The 15,841-nt window shown below is 44.8% G+C and overlaps 1 protein-coding gene across 4 annotated transcripts in view; it reads right to left on the reverse strand.

Annotated features, from left to right (window-relative positions):
• The window catches only part of nbeal2 (neurobeachin-like 2), a 34,955-nt gene extending 19,643 nt beyond the window's left edge, over nucleotides 1-15,312 (reverse strand). For 2 of the 4 annotated variants that reach the window (XM_041941611.1, XM_041941610.1), the window contains exons 1-19: nucleotides 14,720-15,312; nucleotides 7,994-8,082; nucleotides 7,609-7,773; nucleotides 6,998-7,079; nucleotides 6,508-6,620; nucleotides 6,164-6,246; nucleotides 5,395-5,480; nucleotides 4,986-5,289; nucleotides 4,726-4,832; nucleotides 4,264-4,350; nucleotides 3,284-3,367; nucleotides 2,977-3,075; nucleotides 2,212-2,846; nucleotides 1,978-2,110; nucleotides 1,470-1,589; nucleotides 1,028-1,361; nucleotides 731-813; nucleotides 537-629; nucleotides 249-420 (exon numbers count right to left, since the gene is read on the reverse strand). In XM_041941611.1, the coding sequence (XP_041797545.1) occupies nucleotides 249-420; nucleotides 537-629; nucleotides 731-813; nucleotides 1,028-1,361; nucleotides 1,470-1,589; nucleotides 1,978-2,110; nucleotides 2,212-2,846; nucleotides 2,977-3,075; nucleotides 3,284-3,367; nucleotides 4,264-4,350; nucleotides 4,726-4,832; nucleotides 4,986-5,289; nucleotides 5,395-5,480; nucleotides 6,164-6,246; nucleotides 6,508-6,620; nucleotides 6,998-7,079; nucleotides 7,609-7,773; nucleotides 7,994-8,082; nucleotides 14,720-14,794 (2,944 nt within the window). In that variant the 5' untranslated portion in view covers nucleotides 14,795-15,312. Of the gene's footprint in view, nucleotides 1-248; nucleotides 421-536; nucleotides 630-730; nucleotides 814-1,027; nucleotides 1,362-1,469; nucleotides 1,590-1,977; nucleotides 2,111-2,211; nucleotides 2,847-2,976; nucleotides 3,076-3,283; nucleotides 3,368-4,263; nucleotides 4,351-4,725; nucleotides 4,833-4,985; nucleotides 5,290-5,394; nucleotides 5,481-6,163; nucleotides 6,247-6,507; nucleotides 6,621-6,997; nucleotides 7,080-7,608; nucleotides 7,774-7,993; nucleotides 8,083-9,254; nucleotides 9,422-14,719 lie in introns of those variants that run through there. The other 2 variants (XM_041941612.1, XM_041941613.1) reach the window with 2 other exon arrangements.
• Between the last annotated feature and the right edge of the window lie 529 nt (nucleotides 15,313-15,841).

Below are 15,841 nucleotides of genomic sequence, written 5' to 3' on the forward strand. Positions count from 1 at the left end.
AAAATCTTATTTAGCATTTGGCACTTAGCGCGGGATTACGACTGAACAAAAGGAACAGCAGCAATATGTAGAAACTGCATTCATGATACTTAAAGGCTAATTTAGCAAAGTTGCCTAAATATTTCTGCCTCCATCCCAACACAATTAGGGTGAATGATGCATGATACATGCTCCCGACGCTTTCATGAAGACAGTATCACTGCATCTAACATGCAGTGCAGGAAAAAAAACATTAAACATGACCTGACCTGAGGACTTATTCAGAGGCAGCAACATGGCGGCGGGGCCTCTGGAGGAGGTGAGCTCTGGTCCTAGCAGGTCTGAGATCTCCTGACCGCCGTTGTAAACCGGCTCTGCCTCACACACCTGCTCGAGCAGGGGCAGCAAAACACCTAAACCCCCCACCACGTTTAAGACATCCTGCAGGGGAGAAAAACTTCACTCATGAACACGTTCTTATAACCTTCCATATTAGTAAAGCATAGGAGACATCACAGCCAATTCATGAGGAGAACTCAACATGTCTCATATCTAACCTTGATGTCCCAGTTCACTACCCTGTGTCCTGTAAGCCTGCCATCATATTGGTGATTGGGAGACAGGTCCAGGCATATCTGGCTCTTGAAGGCCTGAAGAAAACACACACAAACAAAAAAACAAGAATATTAGGCTGGTTTTGTTAAGCATTTACTTAACTAAGGCAGTGGAGTAAAATGTTTCAGTGGATCACCTGTGGAGTGTAGTAGAGCAGAAGCCTGCAGTTGAGATCAGATAACTCTCCATCTGCTTTGAATAAGGATACGTGATTGGGGCCTGTGATGGAGAGAAGAAACCAGTGTAGGCCATAAAATAAGCAAACAGTACTTGCATACATTACATGCAAAAAAAAAAGTATTTGCAGGGGGTATTTTGACAACTCATTTTCTTTACTACTGGTCCTGCACATGGCAAAAAAATGCTAAAAAAAAATAAATGTTCAAGGTGTATAATGTGGACAAAATTTGCATTGTAGCAGAGTGTGACCTACCCGCAGCATGCAGAGCTCTCGCTTGCGTCTGCTGCAGAGCCTCGTGGCAGATGAAGGCGGTGCCAAGGAGCCCATCCAGAGATGTGGGGGTTCCCCACTCCGTGTCCTGCAGTCCTGCGGGGATTGTGTGCACAGGGGAGTCCCCAAAAGACCCCCAGCGACCTCCCGCAAAGGAGGCTGGGAAGGACTGGGAACGGATGAGGGAGGGGGCATGGGCAGGGAAGGCAAACTCAGGAGATGACGGGTTGGAGTATGAGGACATGGGAAGGTTGGGAGAGGTGGTGGTGGTAGTGGTCCGGTGGCCTGCAGAGCCAATGCAGCAGGAGGTAAAAGGCTAAGGGAGCAGGTTCAGGTGGGGGAGAAACGGAGGAAGTTAGATTGATAGAGAGGAACTACTTACAAACAACATCATATACGTACATTAGATACCAGCTTCAGTTACCTCACTGAAAGATGGGAAGCGAAGCTGAGCAGTTAAACGCTGTTCACCATCGATGTAGACGGTGACGAGATTCTGACCAAATGGACGACGGCCTGGGATGTGGACTATAGCCACTGAATGCTGTGATGAGGAAGATATTAAAGAGCACACACATTTCTGCTGCTATCAACACTGGACAACGCAAATTTGGTAGTTGAAGTTTGGTGCTTGCAGTGCAACGATACATTTTTGTTGTCATTTTGAGAAACTGGAGCAAAACAGTCTCACAGTCACAGTTCACAGCTTTTATTCAGCCATATTGATTAAGTTCTTACAGCCACTTGTCTCTTCAGGAGGTGCACTCTTCAATTTTCTGCAATAATTATCATCCAAGGTCACAGAGCCAGACAACATTGCTTAGAAAAATTATCAATGATTTTCCCCTTGATAGACTCTATTTTTATTTGGGACAGGCTAAATGTGGACAAATTTTGGACAAATCCTAGCTGCACTGTTTGTGTCCACTCACCCAGCATGAGTCAGCTAGTGGGTGCTCAGGCAGCGCGACAGCCATGTAGTCTTTCTTAGTGCAAACAGCCACGACCAGCACACCCTCCATGGTGAAGAAGGCTTCCAGCCCAGTTCCACTTGCTGTGAAGAAACTTTACAAAAGGCAACAAATTCAATGAAAAAAAGTACAATGCAGCCCTCTATACAAAACAGCTTCCAGTTCAAGTTAATTCTCACAAATGCATCCCTTTACCTGTACAGCTGTTTCCTGCGTGGTCCTTTTCCCATGTCGTGCTGAGCCCCTGTGCCAGAGTTGGCAGGAGGTTTACGATTGTTGGAGAACTCCATGTTGAGGCAGAGCCAAGCGTGAAAGGCAAACCCGCTGCCCGGCCAGCGTTGGATTGTGGGCACCATAATACCTGCCATGGGGGGCGTAAGATCGAAGTACTGCAAGGCACTGTCCTGGCCTTCTCTGGCCGCCATGGCCGAGAGCACTCGGATGATGCGAGTGGAGTAGGGGTGCACCTTCCCCACCGCTGTGCCGTTATCCTGATCCACCCGGAGGAGTCTGAGCAGGCACTTCAGCTCCTCTGGTCTCAGACACAGGGAGCCAAGGTCCTGCAGGAGGCTGAGCAGGGCGTCTGCACACTGCCTGTCCAGACTCTGGGGCTGTGAGAGCACCTGCAGCAGAGCCCCCACCATGCCTGCCTCCACAGCCACAGTGCGACAGGATAAAGAGCCACCACAGACGGCAGCCAGCCACTGGGCCACCAGCAGCTGAAGGTCCCTCTGACCCGACAGGTCCGGCAGCCACTGCAGGAGCAGCAGCAAAGGCTGGTCGTTACTAATGCCAAGGTGATGGGCGTGGGAATGCTCGCCCTCCACTGCCTGGAGACAGAAACAGTGAATACGGAGAACGAAGATAAGATACAGAAATGGGTCAAGGTCATCAATAAGAGCAAAATGACTTCTAATGTCTCTGCAGTCAGTGGGGATAATGAGGAAATTGGTGTTTCACCATGTTCATCAACTCCTGCAGCAGCCTTTTGGTGGGTTGACCTTGACTCTTCAGCACATCAAATAGCTGGGAGTAGCCAATCCGCTCCTTGAAAACCTCCTGAGGGGGAAGGAGACAGAAATAGGCTGGAGAAAGCTGCTCCACAGGGGATAACTACTTGGCACACTTCCATACATTGGACAGAAATACAACGAGAAAACAGCTTTCCACATCAGACTGGCATCAGAGTATAACATGTTATATAATACATGTACAGAAGTATGAAGTATTTATGATTTCCACCATAGAAGATCACCAAGGGCCTTACCTTCGCAGAGGGTGAGTTACTCATTATAGCTGTGAGGACTCCTAAGGCATGAACTGTAATACTGTCTGTTCCTTTCTCCCAAACCTACATCAAAATAAGTAGGTACAGTTACTTGCGGCATTGCAGAACTACAAATGTGCATCGTTATGAGTTGACGCCAAAACCCAGAAAAAGGTGAACAATTCATCTGCACCACGTGATCAAAAAGAAAACGTATCAACTCTGAGGAAATCGTTCACCAAATCAATGATCGCCATTTCCACACCACAATTACTGGAGCAGACTGACTCAAAGTAAGTGAACTGCTGCACCAGTCACTAAACAAACACCTGTCTGTCGATTACTGAGAGGTCCCAGCATGCAAAAAACAAAGCCAACCACCAAAAAAGAAAAACCCTCAACTATTGTTGGAAACAAGGCAACATCTAACCCCAGGACAAGAGCCAAGTACAGTACAAGCACAACCGGTCACACGACAGAACAGCCAAAAAATGAGGAAAAGAACGGAAGACATGCATTCAAAAACAACCATTTCATGCACTATGAAAAACATAACATGCAGCAGGGAATTCAGCCTCTGATTATGAGTGTGATACAAATCAACACTGCCACACGAGTTAAGACTAATCCTCCATCTGATAATCTGAATCTTTACATTTCAAGGTGCACAAAGCTAACGCCAGCTTGTCCTTTAGTGTGGTTCAAGTTGGATTCAACTAAGATAAACAGGCACTCCAAATAACAGTAATCACATATAACATAAGCTGTAAGGGACACTGCATTCCAGATGAGACAGATAAAAAGGGAACTCCAGACAATTATCAGGTAGAGCCACGCCACCTGCTTTATTTACAAATGAGTGTGAGCCAGACTTCCTGCCTGAAGCTTCCTGTTTAAAGAGCTCAAAGCTGTGAACGAGTGGAGAGAAGGCTGAGTTTCCTGCTGACAGACCAATATCAACACCAAGTGGGGGAAAGTACCTGGTCCACTTCGACCTCTGTGAGTAAACATGTAGTGAGGTCACACATAACCTCACGTTCCGGCCTACGCCTGTTGCTCTGAAAGAGCTACACACGCAGGTACACACGCAATCACACAAACACACACACACCCGCAGACACACAACACAAAAAGACAGACAATTAGACACAAATGACAAAAAGTCATCCGTCAAAGGTAATGGAGGCAGGTTTGATCGTGGTCCTGCAGCTGCAGCGGGATAAAACATGAGCTGGAAGCATATACGTTTTTGTGATATTCCACGTTGGCCAAATAAAAAGAGGTTAGAAAGCAGACATGGCAACTCTGGCGATAAAAGAGGAAACAGACATGACATAAATAAAAAAAAGGTGACAGACTGACGGGTGGGCCAAATGACAGAAAGACGGATATAAAGAGCTGACGGAGCAGACAGACACATTTGAGATGGGCAGGGGTCTGACCTTGCTGTTCTGAATGAGCCTGAGGATGTGTTCAAAGCAGTTGTTGTTGAGGAACACAGCCTGCAGGACTGGTCTGTCAGAGCACTGCAGGATCTCAGGAACAGCAGCTAAAATTGGCAACAAGGATGCTGTGAGGATGTGGTCATTTATCAGACACTGGAAAAATCAATTATTTGTCCTCCATACTGATTGAGAGAGATAGAAAAGGAATGCTTCCTTCTAGACTAGCTAGACTCAAGACTCAGTGGACATGCTCTTACTCAGCATTAGGCTCTGGAGGGAGATCAGGCTGTCTTCCCAGCTCTGCCTGTCTTGCTCCTCGCTGCTAAGCAGACGGTTCCAGTTGAGGAGCTGGAAGAAGCTCTCCAGTATCGTTCTGATCTCCACCTGCCGCTCCGCAGGGCTGCTGGAGTGCAGCAGGTGGATCATCGCGGTCAGGCACTGCAGGGTCAGCCTAGGGAGCCCTGTGGCCTTAGGTTCAGGGGAAGTCCGGCAGCACCACGCTCGCAGAACAGAGAACAGGTCCTCAACAGAGTGAGGGGTGATGGAGAGGAGGCCATTCTTCTGGAAAAATACAGACAGAGTAACTGTAACCAGTTTTAATTTGAGCTTATGTTTTCACAGACTGCAGAATAATCACTGATGAAGAGGACAGATACAATAGCAGACCTTTCCTCCACTGATGACAGCACCCTGGAGATGAACCAGTCTGAGCGTGAGGAGCTCTGGGATCTGCTCGCTTTCCTTGAGGCTTCCTGTGAACATGTGATCAAACCAAGAAACAATTATATGCAATTAAAGAATACATTTCTTTGTTTGTAGCTTCTCCAGGTTGTTTCTTTCCCTTTTGCTTATGCATGCTGGGATTGACTGCAGCCCCCCTGCCGCTACAAACAAAATAAAGCCAAAAGAAATAAAGAAATAATAAATGTCAAACGTTCATGGGACAATGGCTCGGCAGAACATGCCCCTGAAATGTCACCTCTGTAACTCAGAGTTATGCCAAAAAGAAATGCCTGAGCCTTGCTAACTGGCTCAGTATTACACAATTAGCTCTTAAAGTTTCTAATTAAAGCATGCTATTACGGTATAATCCTCCTAAAAATTTTGGACGTACTGAAACATGGCCAGGCTGAGATTTCCCACATGACTTATAGATTAGTGCTCGCTGATCAAATGGACTTCTATAATTAGAAACACTAGGACCGATAACCTGATAATTAGACGCTGAATAATTGCGTTTTTAGCCCAAATCTAAAATTCTGACCAGCAGAGAAATGATGTTTTAGCAGGAAATTTGGAGCGAACGAAAGGTCTTCTTTGTCATTTCAAAGATGGCAGATCTAAGTTGGGCAGCGGCGGGAACAGTTTGATTCTTGTTGTAGGCGAGGTCTAACAGTGATCAGGGCGGTAGAGCTGGCGGCAGGGAGTGTCTCACCATGGAAGAGAGCAGGCAGCTCCTCTGGCAAGGCCAGCGGGGAGAACTTATACTTGTTCCTCTCCAGCAAGCTCACCTCCTCCCTGCAACACACAAAGCCTCAAGTCACCGCACTGACTCCCACTCACATCACGCCTAGTCAGTCAGCGACCGCCACTAATGCCACTGGCGCTAATGAGGCTTGACTTCAAGGCTTAGAGGCAACAAGACAAGGTGTTACACATCACAAAATGTTGGGCAAGATGTTAAATGCATAAGATAGTCTATCGGGGCTTTGTGTGGCTAAATTCCACCTCCCACATATTCACGCCGGAGATCTCCAGGGTAAAGCAGCACACACTCACCCCGCCAGGCGTCTCCTCCATGTCTGATTAGGGTCAAACAGACTCTCACACAGCACAAGCCCATACTGCACGACCAGCTGCAGAGATGACTGCTCCCCTCGTCCCGCCTTGAGCTGATGAACACGTACAAAACAATGTACGATGTAACTCATCCTCAGCACAGATGCACCTGTTTTTGACGTTATTTTTAACATGCAACAAATACAACACATTCCAGTACAATGAATAGAAGGTCACACACGCCTTATTCTCTTTTCACTGTAAACTAGTTCTGTTACTTCTGGGCGAGGATGTCACACGGTGTAAGCAAAATAAATTCTGTATAGGTCCATGGTCTCTCTACTGTATATCACATTTCTTCACCGTTTGGCTAAAGTGGCACTAAATAATTGTTGCATGCATGATATACTGAGCATGCTGTGGAGCCAACCCCCTTCATAAATAACTGAAATCTGTGTCTTGTTTGAGCTACAGTTTAAAATAGCCTTACCTGGTCCAAACAGAAATTCAAAAGCTTGATGGTTTCAAACACAAAACCAGGGGTCTTGTCTGGGTCGATGTTCTCCATATTTCTAGAAGTAAAGAGAAACTCGCGCAAGTCAGTGTTAAGAAAATCTGCCTGATGCTTTCCCAATATGACCATCTTAGGTATAAAAAAAAAAAACACAGTCAATGCAGAGAACATAAGGGGCGACTTCCTGACACTGAGTTTCAGCTCTTCTGCACAATCTACATTGTGATTTCTGGAAAAGTTGAAAAACTGTAATTCATCTGGTTCCCTTTATCAATGCCTATTTTGTTATTGGCACTGGTTAATATTTAAAAAGGGAAATTGATAAAGGATATGACAAAATGACTTAATATTGTAGATTATGTGAACTCAGGTAAATTTGTATTTACTCAAAAAAAAGTATTTAGTCTCTGGTAACAGCCTGAATATTGTTTTATCCCTTTAACTTCTATTACTACAAGCAGCTACCACAACTTAAGGAAGAAATGTTATATAACCAGCAACTGAAGATGTAGTTCAGTACTAAACTGCACGTGTAATATGTTTTGCTGTCACGATGATGAAGCACATGCAGCAGACTGGGCCCTCACCTGCACACAATGATGAAGAACTTGACGAGGAGCAGGGGATGTGGGGTGCTGCTGTTGTGCTCAGCGACGCCTGAGAGGTGCACCGCACTGTCCCACAGCTGGGTGCTGAGGAACACCAGGACCTCCCTGGGGAGCAAGGGCACCTCCGAGCTGCACTCCTCCAGCCTGGGAGACGGGAGAGGAGGACGTTAAGAGATGTGGGAAGAGAGCGGAGGCAGCAGCAGCAAAGAGGCAAAGGGCATTGTAAAAGGGGCTGCGTTTACACAAAACATAAACATGTCATCGGTATCTCTACAGAGGGTCAAAGTTAATCCTGCTTTGGGCAATAGAAACTTGTGGAAGCTCCTGGGTATGTAGTTTGTGTAAAATAAGTGTTACAACTCACCTCCGAGGCTCCAGTGACTGCACATCAATGAGCCTCTCAAAGGACGCCACGAATGCCTCCAACCACTGCTGCAGATAGCTCACATCTTTCTGCAGGAGGGAGGACAGAGGATAAAGTTGACTTCACGCTTCCAGGCACATGCACGGCCTTAGTAAAGAATTCTGTATGTATATATCATTGGAATAAGCTCTTTGGTTGAACTTAGTTTTTATATCACTGTCAAAAAAATGTTGAATATTTAACTGCGATACACTGTGGCTGAACACATGGTACTGTCTGAATCATATGACCTGTTTCTGTAACAGGATGTTGCAAGGAGATGCAACTCAAAGAATATTGCCAATACTTTCCTTTTTCAAAAGCAGGGAGGCTTAACGAAAAACCCTAAATGCACATGTTCCTCTCCGCAGTCACAAGTTCCAGTAAACCCCGTACACAGTGAACACAGGAGGAACAACTTTTCACTGTATTTCATCGTCTTCAGCAAGACATTCCTGCGCCACTGCCTTCTTTATAATATCATTTAAGATGGCTTCAACTGTACGAGGATGTTTACATACAACAGTCGCTATCTCAGCTTTAATCAGCCTCTGCAGTGCAACATATCCTGCCACTCTTGCCTCCTCACATCAGTCTCTCAATCTCGCATTGACTAAATAACACAAATGAGTAACACAGCTCACCAGACAAACAGGTCAACTTTACACTGAGTCCTGATGACTGAGACATTTTAGGCTACTCGTGGGAACCGAGCGTTTCAAAATCTAGTTGCAAAACACAGGACATCTAGAAATGTTCCTTGATGCATTTGTGTGACTGAACATTTTGATGAGCTGAGGCTGCAAGTAGTTGATGTGCTGCAGATCTCTGAGACAGCCTCTGTAGAGCAGGCAGCACGCAGGAAGACATGTTGTTTCAGACTGACTGCCTCCTTGGACACAAATAACATACAGTGCTGTACGAACGGCACATGGTGCAGCAATCTATCAGGTGCTCCGCTACGACCAACAAGCAAAAAATGAGCAATGTGCAGTGTGCTGCAGTTGATGTAGGTTACTATAAAAGCTGCACCATGACAAAAACCTTTAGTACCAGAGCTCCAACATACATACTGTAACTAAAAGCTGCTTGCATGTCTGATGTGAAGCCAACTGTCACAGTTCCTCTACTAAAGAGAAATGGAAATCTAATGCAGTTAACTCTGAAAAAATTGTGCAACCATGTCTCCTCTTATGCTGCATCAATGGTAAATGTACATTACCAACTGGCATTGACTTATGAGCCAGTCCATCTCTCATCGTATGTGGCTGAGCAGGGTGCCAGGTTCTTGCGAACCCAGTCTCAGGTGAGCCTTCGGTGTCGTCCTCAGCCGGCAGCTCAGAAGCTGCACATCACTCCCGACCAGCACCAGCGTCCGACCCGCTCCGTTTTTTGTCTTCCAGCGTCGAGCGAGCAAACCAGGAAATGACATGTCACTTTAACCGAAGCTTATTTCCTTCATACTCGGCCTCCTCATCAAACCCCTTCCTCTTTTGGCTCTCCTGCTAGCTGTGAGCAGATATGAGGGAGGTCTCTATAAAAAAAAAACTTCCCGCAGCAACAAAGACTGCGCTTAAGCTTTCTAAACTGAACACAACAAAAATTCACCATTCTCTGTCTGAATATGTGTCAGCGACTGAGCTGTGTCAGGACACAAACCGACTAAAATGTGACAAGTTGAAGATGAATAAATGTCATCTTATAAGGAATGCTGCATTTCCACTTGAGGAAAGTTTAGTTTGTATGTATTCAACCCATCACTGGAAACTTTATATATGAACTTTGACAAGTCAGCTATTGAATAAACCAAAATTAAACCTCTGTGTGTACTCTGTGAAAACAGGAAACTGCAAGCAACCTATTGTTTGGTGCCTCTAACATCTGGACAATCAGGTATTTGAGACATGAGTAGGAGAGGCACGGGCATTGAGAAATATTTGCAACACCCCTTCAGCTTTGTTTTATTTTCCAATTAAATATACAGCGGCAGAATGACTGATTCCTCCCTAACATCACTAGGGATATAATGATAGGCTTTTTGGATGACACCTAATAATCCAGTGTTGTTGATGATGACACCCTGCACAGAATACGTCATCAACTCTTAACTGCCTACTGGAAATGCAGTAATAGGGGTTAATTAGCGACAAGATTTGGAATTTGTGAGTTTACATATGTATGTTAAACTGAACCTGAGAAAATATACTTTGCTCTCTAGTTTTACGAGGAAGTATAATTTTTCTGTTCCCTGTCAGATGCTTCGGTGTGTTGTTTAGGTACATTCATGCTCAGTGTAACTGCAGCAGATAGATTTTGAGAGTATAATTTGAAAAAATGTGATCACAGATAGGAAGTGAATCTAGTTTGCTAATGAGAAGTAAAACCAGGGGAAATACATTCAGGTTTTTCGCAGCCAAACTGGTTCAAACACCTGGTTTAGGTCTGTGCCCTTCCTAAAAATCATAGCTTCTCTTCACACCTCTTTTCACACCTCTCCAAAAATACAAATCCTTTTTTAGTTTTAATTTTAGTTGTATCATCTTCTTTCCCCCATCGCCCAGCTCGAGGATTTGTTCAATGTGTTTCCAAAAAACACAAAAAGGCAAATCAAAATCTCTATTAGAACAGATGTCACAAACCAACCATGAGGTACCAAACAGCACAAACTGTGTGATTTATCTCTGTTTTCTCTGCACATGGCCAAGCAGCTGTGCCGCTCTCTGCTGCTTGGCATTCTGCTGCGCTCCAGCTTCCTGCACAAGTGAAAGCAAAGAGCACTTTGATTTTCCTGGTTGGCCCTTCTGTTGGTAAACAGGGGAGATGGAGGCACACGAGGGAATTCAGTCACAGGGCTCACGGGACAGTCATAGTCAGCTGCAGGTGACGGCTGCTGCTGCTGCATCCCTCAGCGCGGCACACAGACGTGAATCATAGCACAATCAGTAATGGAGACAGTAGGGTGACTGATGGCGTGGCGACAAACGCCCTGAAATGTGACTGTTCTCTCATCGTAGCAGGCAGAGGAGGTTGTTTCACAGCTGTGTGGATGGGTGGCCTGGGTTGTCACTGTGGTCCCTTTCTACCACTGCAGGCTTTAATTAGTCCCTCCAACAGTCTCTCAAGCTAATGATCACAGGATAATCACACTTTTTTTCAGCAGCCTGTAACTGCAGCCACTCTCTCCGAAGCGATTGTGAAAGATGCTTCTTCCTTTCTCACTTTCATTCACATTATGACACCTAGAAGGTCTATACTTTACCGACAGTAAGAGTGTCTTGGATCTGTTAGCGCTTGGCAGTAGACACTGCATAGGATCAGCGCATATCAAGGCTTTCTCATTGCATCGCTGAGATCACATCCTGCTTACCTCAAAATTACAAAAATTATTTTCTCTGTTTTCATGACTGTAAATTGGGGTATTTTAGCAGTTTTGGTGCAAAATAGGCAACGCAAAGACTTGACTATGGGTTCTGGTAATTTATTACCAACTTGTCAATAAATTGACCACAGTTATGACCTAAATTATCTACAAATTGCAAAGTTAATCCGCAAAGTATTCAGTAAAGAAATTAACCGAAGTCACAGCCCTACAACTGGCATGAAAAGAAACTCATTTAACTTTTGTTAAAGCACACTCCAACAGTGTTACTGTATTATGAAAAAGGACCAGCAGGTCCAAAAACAATACCGTTTTGGGTGTCTTCAGACACGATCTGACAAGTCATGCTACTCCCTCTGTGATGAGATCATACTGTTCTGTGTGTGTCCGTATCTGTCAGGCATGAGAGTTTGATGATCATCTGTAACACATTCTCAGATGTGAGATATGGAGCTCTGAAATTGTGGTTTTTAACTCCAGCAAATGAAGGAGACAGGCATGCTCTGCTCATTGTATGACGGTCTTCACGTGCACTGAGCATCGCTTTGCTTGAAGCTGCATAAAACCTGATTATCAAGAAGTGTTTAGTGAATAAATGCTGTATATTTACATCATCAATGCAGTTGTTTATAGATCAATGTGATGAAAGAAACGCATGTCTAATGTGATACAATGTGTCCATATTATGTGGTCTCAAATATAGCAAATAGTCTACCCTCTGGTCTATAATGGAAGATGCTGTCCAGAAAATCATCAGCTGACCTACTACAGAAAAGGCCTCATTTTGGGTCAACTTTAGCGCAAGACACTTTTATACTGAATCACAATATCTCTTCAACGTTTCACATCAGCCCTCAGACCTCAGCTGATCTGAAAGGCTTGCGATGGGCGTGTGATTTCTTGCACAATCGGAGGAAGCAGAGCTCCTTTATCACGGACAAGCCTAAGCAGGTTTGGATTTCTTATTGCAGAAACAGAACGATGGCTGTTATACTGTATGCACTCAGACATGTTGGACTCAATTGTCGGGATTCATCACAGATTTATTATATACGGAAAACTCCCGTAAGATAATATATAAGTTAACTGAATATTTGTGCACTGATGCTGTCAGGATATCTCTTGCATACAGAGGTTGGTTAATGCAAAAAAAATAAAATAAATAAAATTGAAAAAAGTCTGCAACAAATGTGTGAAAAAGTCTGTGGAAAAAGTGATGTCCTCAGCAGAGACACACAAGACTGAAGTACTTACAGCCTTACATTCAGATCTGCCACAGGGTGTATGGACAGCTGCAGGGGTGTGTTTTGTTGGGACTTAAACAGAGAGTGTTAGGCCATTGCTACTAGTAAGTAAAGGCTTGTTTACAGCACTAACAAAAAACCTATTAAATAGAGCTCAGGTCTTTTGCCCTGGTTGACTCATTTGCAATTGTCAAAACTTTCCTTGTTGTGTCACAAATCAGAAAACAAGGCCTGTGAGTCAGAGTTGGGAGTTGGGATGTGTCCAGTTTAAAAAAAGACATTGTATGTACCAACTTGACTAACAGGCAGACAACAAAAACATTACATACAGTGACATGCTGGTGTCTATAGGAGAGCCAAGTGTTTGATCTCTGAAGTGGTTCTGCTGCCTTTCTGCAGCCTATTGTGTTCCTCTGACTCACACGAGGTGGTGACGTTTAATAATGGCCTCAAATAAGTCCATCCAGTCTACGCAGGCTGGCAATAAGGGCAGGTCATTTGCACACATGCTCAAGCAAAACCTACTAATCTCCAAGAAAGCTAGGAAATCTATGTGTCATTGTCTGGTGCGAGGACTATTATAAACTTTGTTCCTTTAGCCTCAGGGACAACTGAAGAGAGCTAACCGAGAGCCAAGAGGCAGCTTAATAAGGAAGTGGTCTTGCACATGGAGATGCTAGACAGCTGCCACAGTCACATTCAGGACATTCACGCACACACACATAAACCAACGGCTCTTTCTGGCAGTGGATTATTTGTGGCAGAGCCTACACCTCGTTTTGTTTTTTAAAGACTGTGAAAGGTTCAGGAAATGCACAGTTGTACATGCAGCAGCAGCAGCAGCAGCCAGGAGAGCAAGCAGCAGCTATTAGAAACACACTTCCTCTGGGATGTGCCCAAAGTGACCACAATGACCACTTTGATTGTCAGTGCTGTAAGAAGTGATACACGTCTTGTTCATTCGTGTCGTTTTTGCAGGTATTTCAGCTTTGACCTCTAGCCTCTTTACAGCCTTTCGTTTTTTTCCCATTAGGGATTAAGCTTAGTCCCAAACTAAATCAAAATCCAATAGACGCATGTAATGAGAAACGCCCTCGTGTATGACCAGACATTATCCTTGTCAAGAAACTAGCCCTTAACATCCACTGTGAGGATAAACGAGGAGCCTGAATGCCCCGCAGTGAACATACAGAGCATGCAAACACTGAAAGAAGTCCCATCCTGTTTTCTCTGTCCTCAGGCATGGAAGCAGATTGCAAACACATTAAATAGTAATACTTCACTTATTCACAGCCAAACTTTCATTCTCCTTCAAGAGGGGACCTGACATGAAGGCGCACTCAATATCCTTGTACAATTGATTTGCTTTCATCGTTATTACCAGGATGTTGCACCTTGATGAACCACCACAGGAATGGGCCGGGGTAGTTCCCACAGGGGGCAACATCTGATATCAAAATACCTCACAAAACAATGTAACTGTCAATGGAGGATCTTGCCAAATTACTTTTCACACCAATATTGTTGCCTGAACTGTAAGAGTAATAGGCAATATGATATCGAACACATGTTCCAGGCGATAAGTGAGAATATGGGCGAACAGGCTCCTCTGCAATATCAATCCCATTATGGCTTAAATGTGCTTCACTGAGGAAGAGGGACAAGGAGGAACAGGAACAGGAAGTAGCCTCGGTGACACCTGCATGGCAGGTACACGATCAAACACACTCCATTAAGACGGTTAACCTGCCTCAGTTATTACTTACTGCTTTGACTAACTTCAGTGGCTCAGTGACACGGTCCTACGATACGACATGATATCCGTGTCCGGCATGCGCAGGGCAGCCACCGCCGCTAGGTAAACAAACAGCTACCGTGCAAACAGGCACGGCAATAACAGGCGACTTCCTCATATAACCGTTTACAACAAACGGCAGAAAGAGGACGCGCAGACCCAGATCACAGACCGGGGTCGGGTGTGTACCGGTTCATGTTCTAAACTTCAGGCAGAGCACCCGCTGCAACAACAGGTGTCACCGTCAGGTCTTCCGCACTTGCACTCACCTTTGTGTAATATAACATCCACAGCTCATACAGCCTCTCCTTCGATGGCATCCCGCCGCCCTTGTGGTTGCTCATTATCTCCCCTTTTTTTTCCTGTGTTTGTGTTTTTTTGTTTTTGTTTTAATAAATCATGCAGCTGGTGAGCGAAGCCAGGGCTGCTGGAAGTTGTTTCCTAAAGGCAGGAGGACGCGGCGCGCTCCTGTGAACCATTCCTGCAAATTCAGGCGCAGTAATCCGCACAAAAGTGTCCTCTGTGTCGGCACGCAAACTTATCAGAGTGGCATGAAAAAGCAAAACATGACGGTGGAGATGCGGCCACGCCGCGATCACTGTCGAAATGGTGAAACCAGGAACAAAAATGCGTGGAAATGCATGTCTGGAGAAACACCCATGTCCGCATTTGTTGCTGTATGATTCCTATTGGAGAGAGTTCCCACGGAAGCGACAGATGCCATCCGCTCAAGACCGAGAAACGACTGCGCTGCCCGTGTGGATTCAGTCAGCAGAGGTGTGCAGTCCTGCGTTATATGTGATGAGCAGGAGCAAGTGATGATCAACTAGCGTCTGACTCTAAAAAGGCAAGAAACACAGTGAAGAGTTGATTGTAGATCATGCTCACAGGTAGGCTGATATTCTTAAAGACACACACACATAAACACAGGCGCAGCCTCCTCCAGGACTCCTCTAATTGATACGGGAAAGTTGTAGTCTGGCCACATGCACTGACAAAGACAAATGAAAATACATTTTTCTTTTTTTTCCAGCAATTTCTGTAGACTGAGGATGCTGCTGCAGCAAGCAACATTCAGTACTGATAATATAAAGACACATGAACAAACACATGACTGAACTTCAGATTCTAACAGCTACTTATGATCATTCCTGCCCTGGATGTAAAATAGTAACTAGTATATTTTTATTGTATTTCTATTGAAGACTCTTGATCAATAAGCCTGTAAACACAGAGGGACCTAAAAGCAGTGTTACAGAGATAGATATTGAAAAATGCATTAACTTTAAGAGGTGTTTGAACATTTGAAGTGGTCCTGGTGGTGTTTGGTCAAACTCCATACTGTACCCCTGCGTGGTCTGGCAGCATCTTTCCCATTCATCCAAAAAAAA

The sequence above is a fragment of the Chelmon rostratus genome, chromosome 8 (genome assembly GCF_017976325.1).
Source record: "Chelmon rostratus isolate fCheRos1 chromosome 8, fCheRos1.pri, whole genome shotgun sequence".
Taxonomy (NCBI): Eukaryota; Metazoa; Chordata; class Actinopteri; order Chaetodontiformes; family Chaetodontidae; genus Chelmon; species Chelmon rostratus.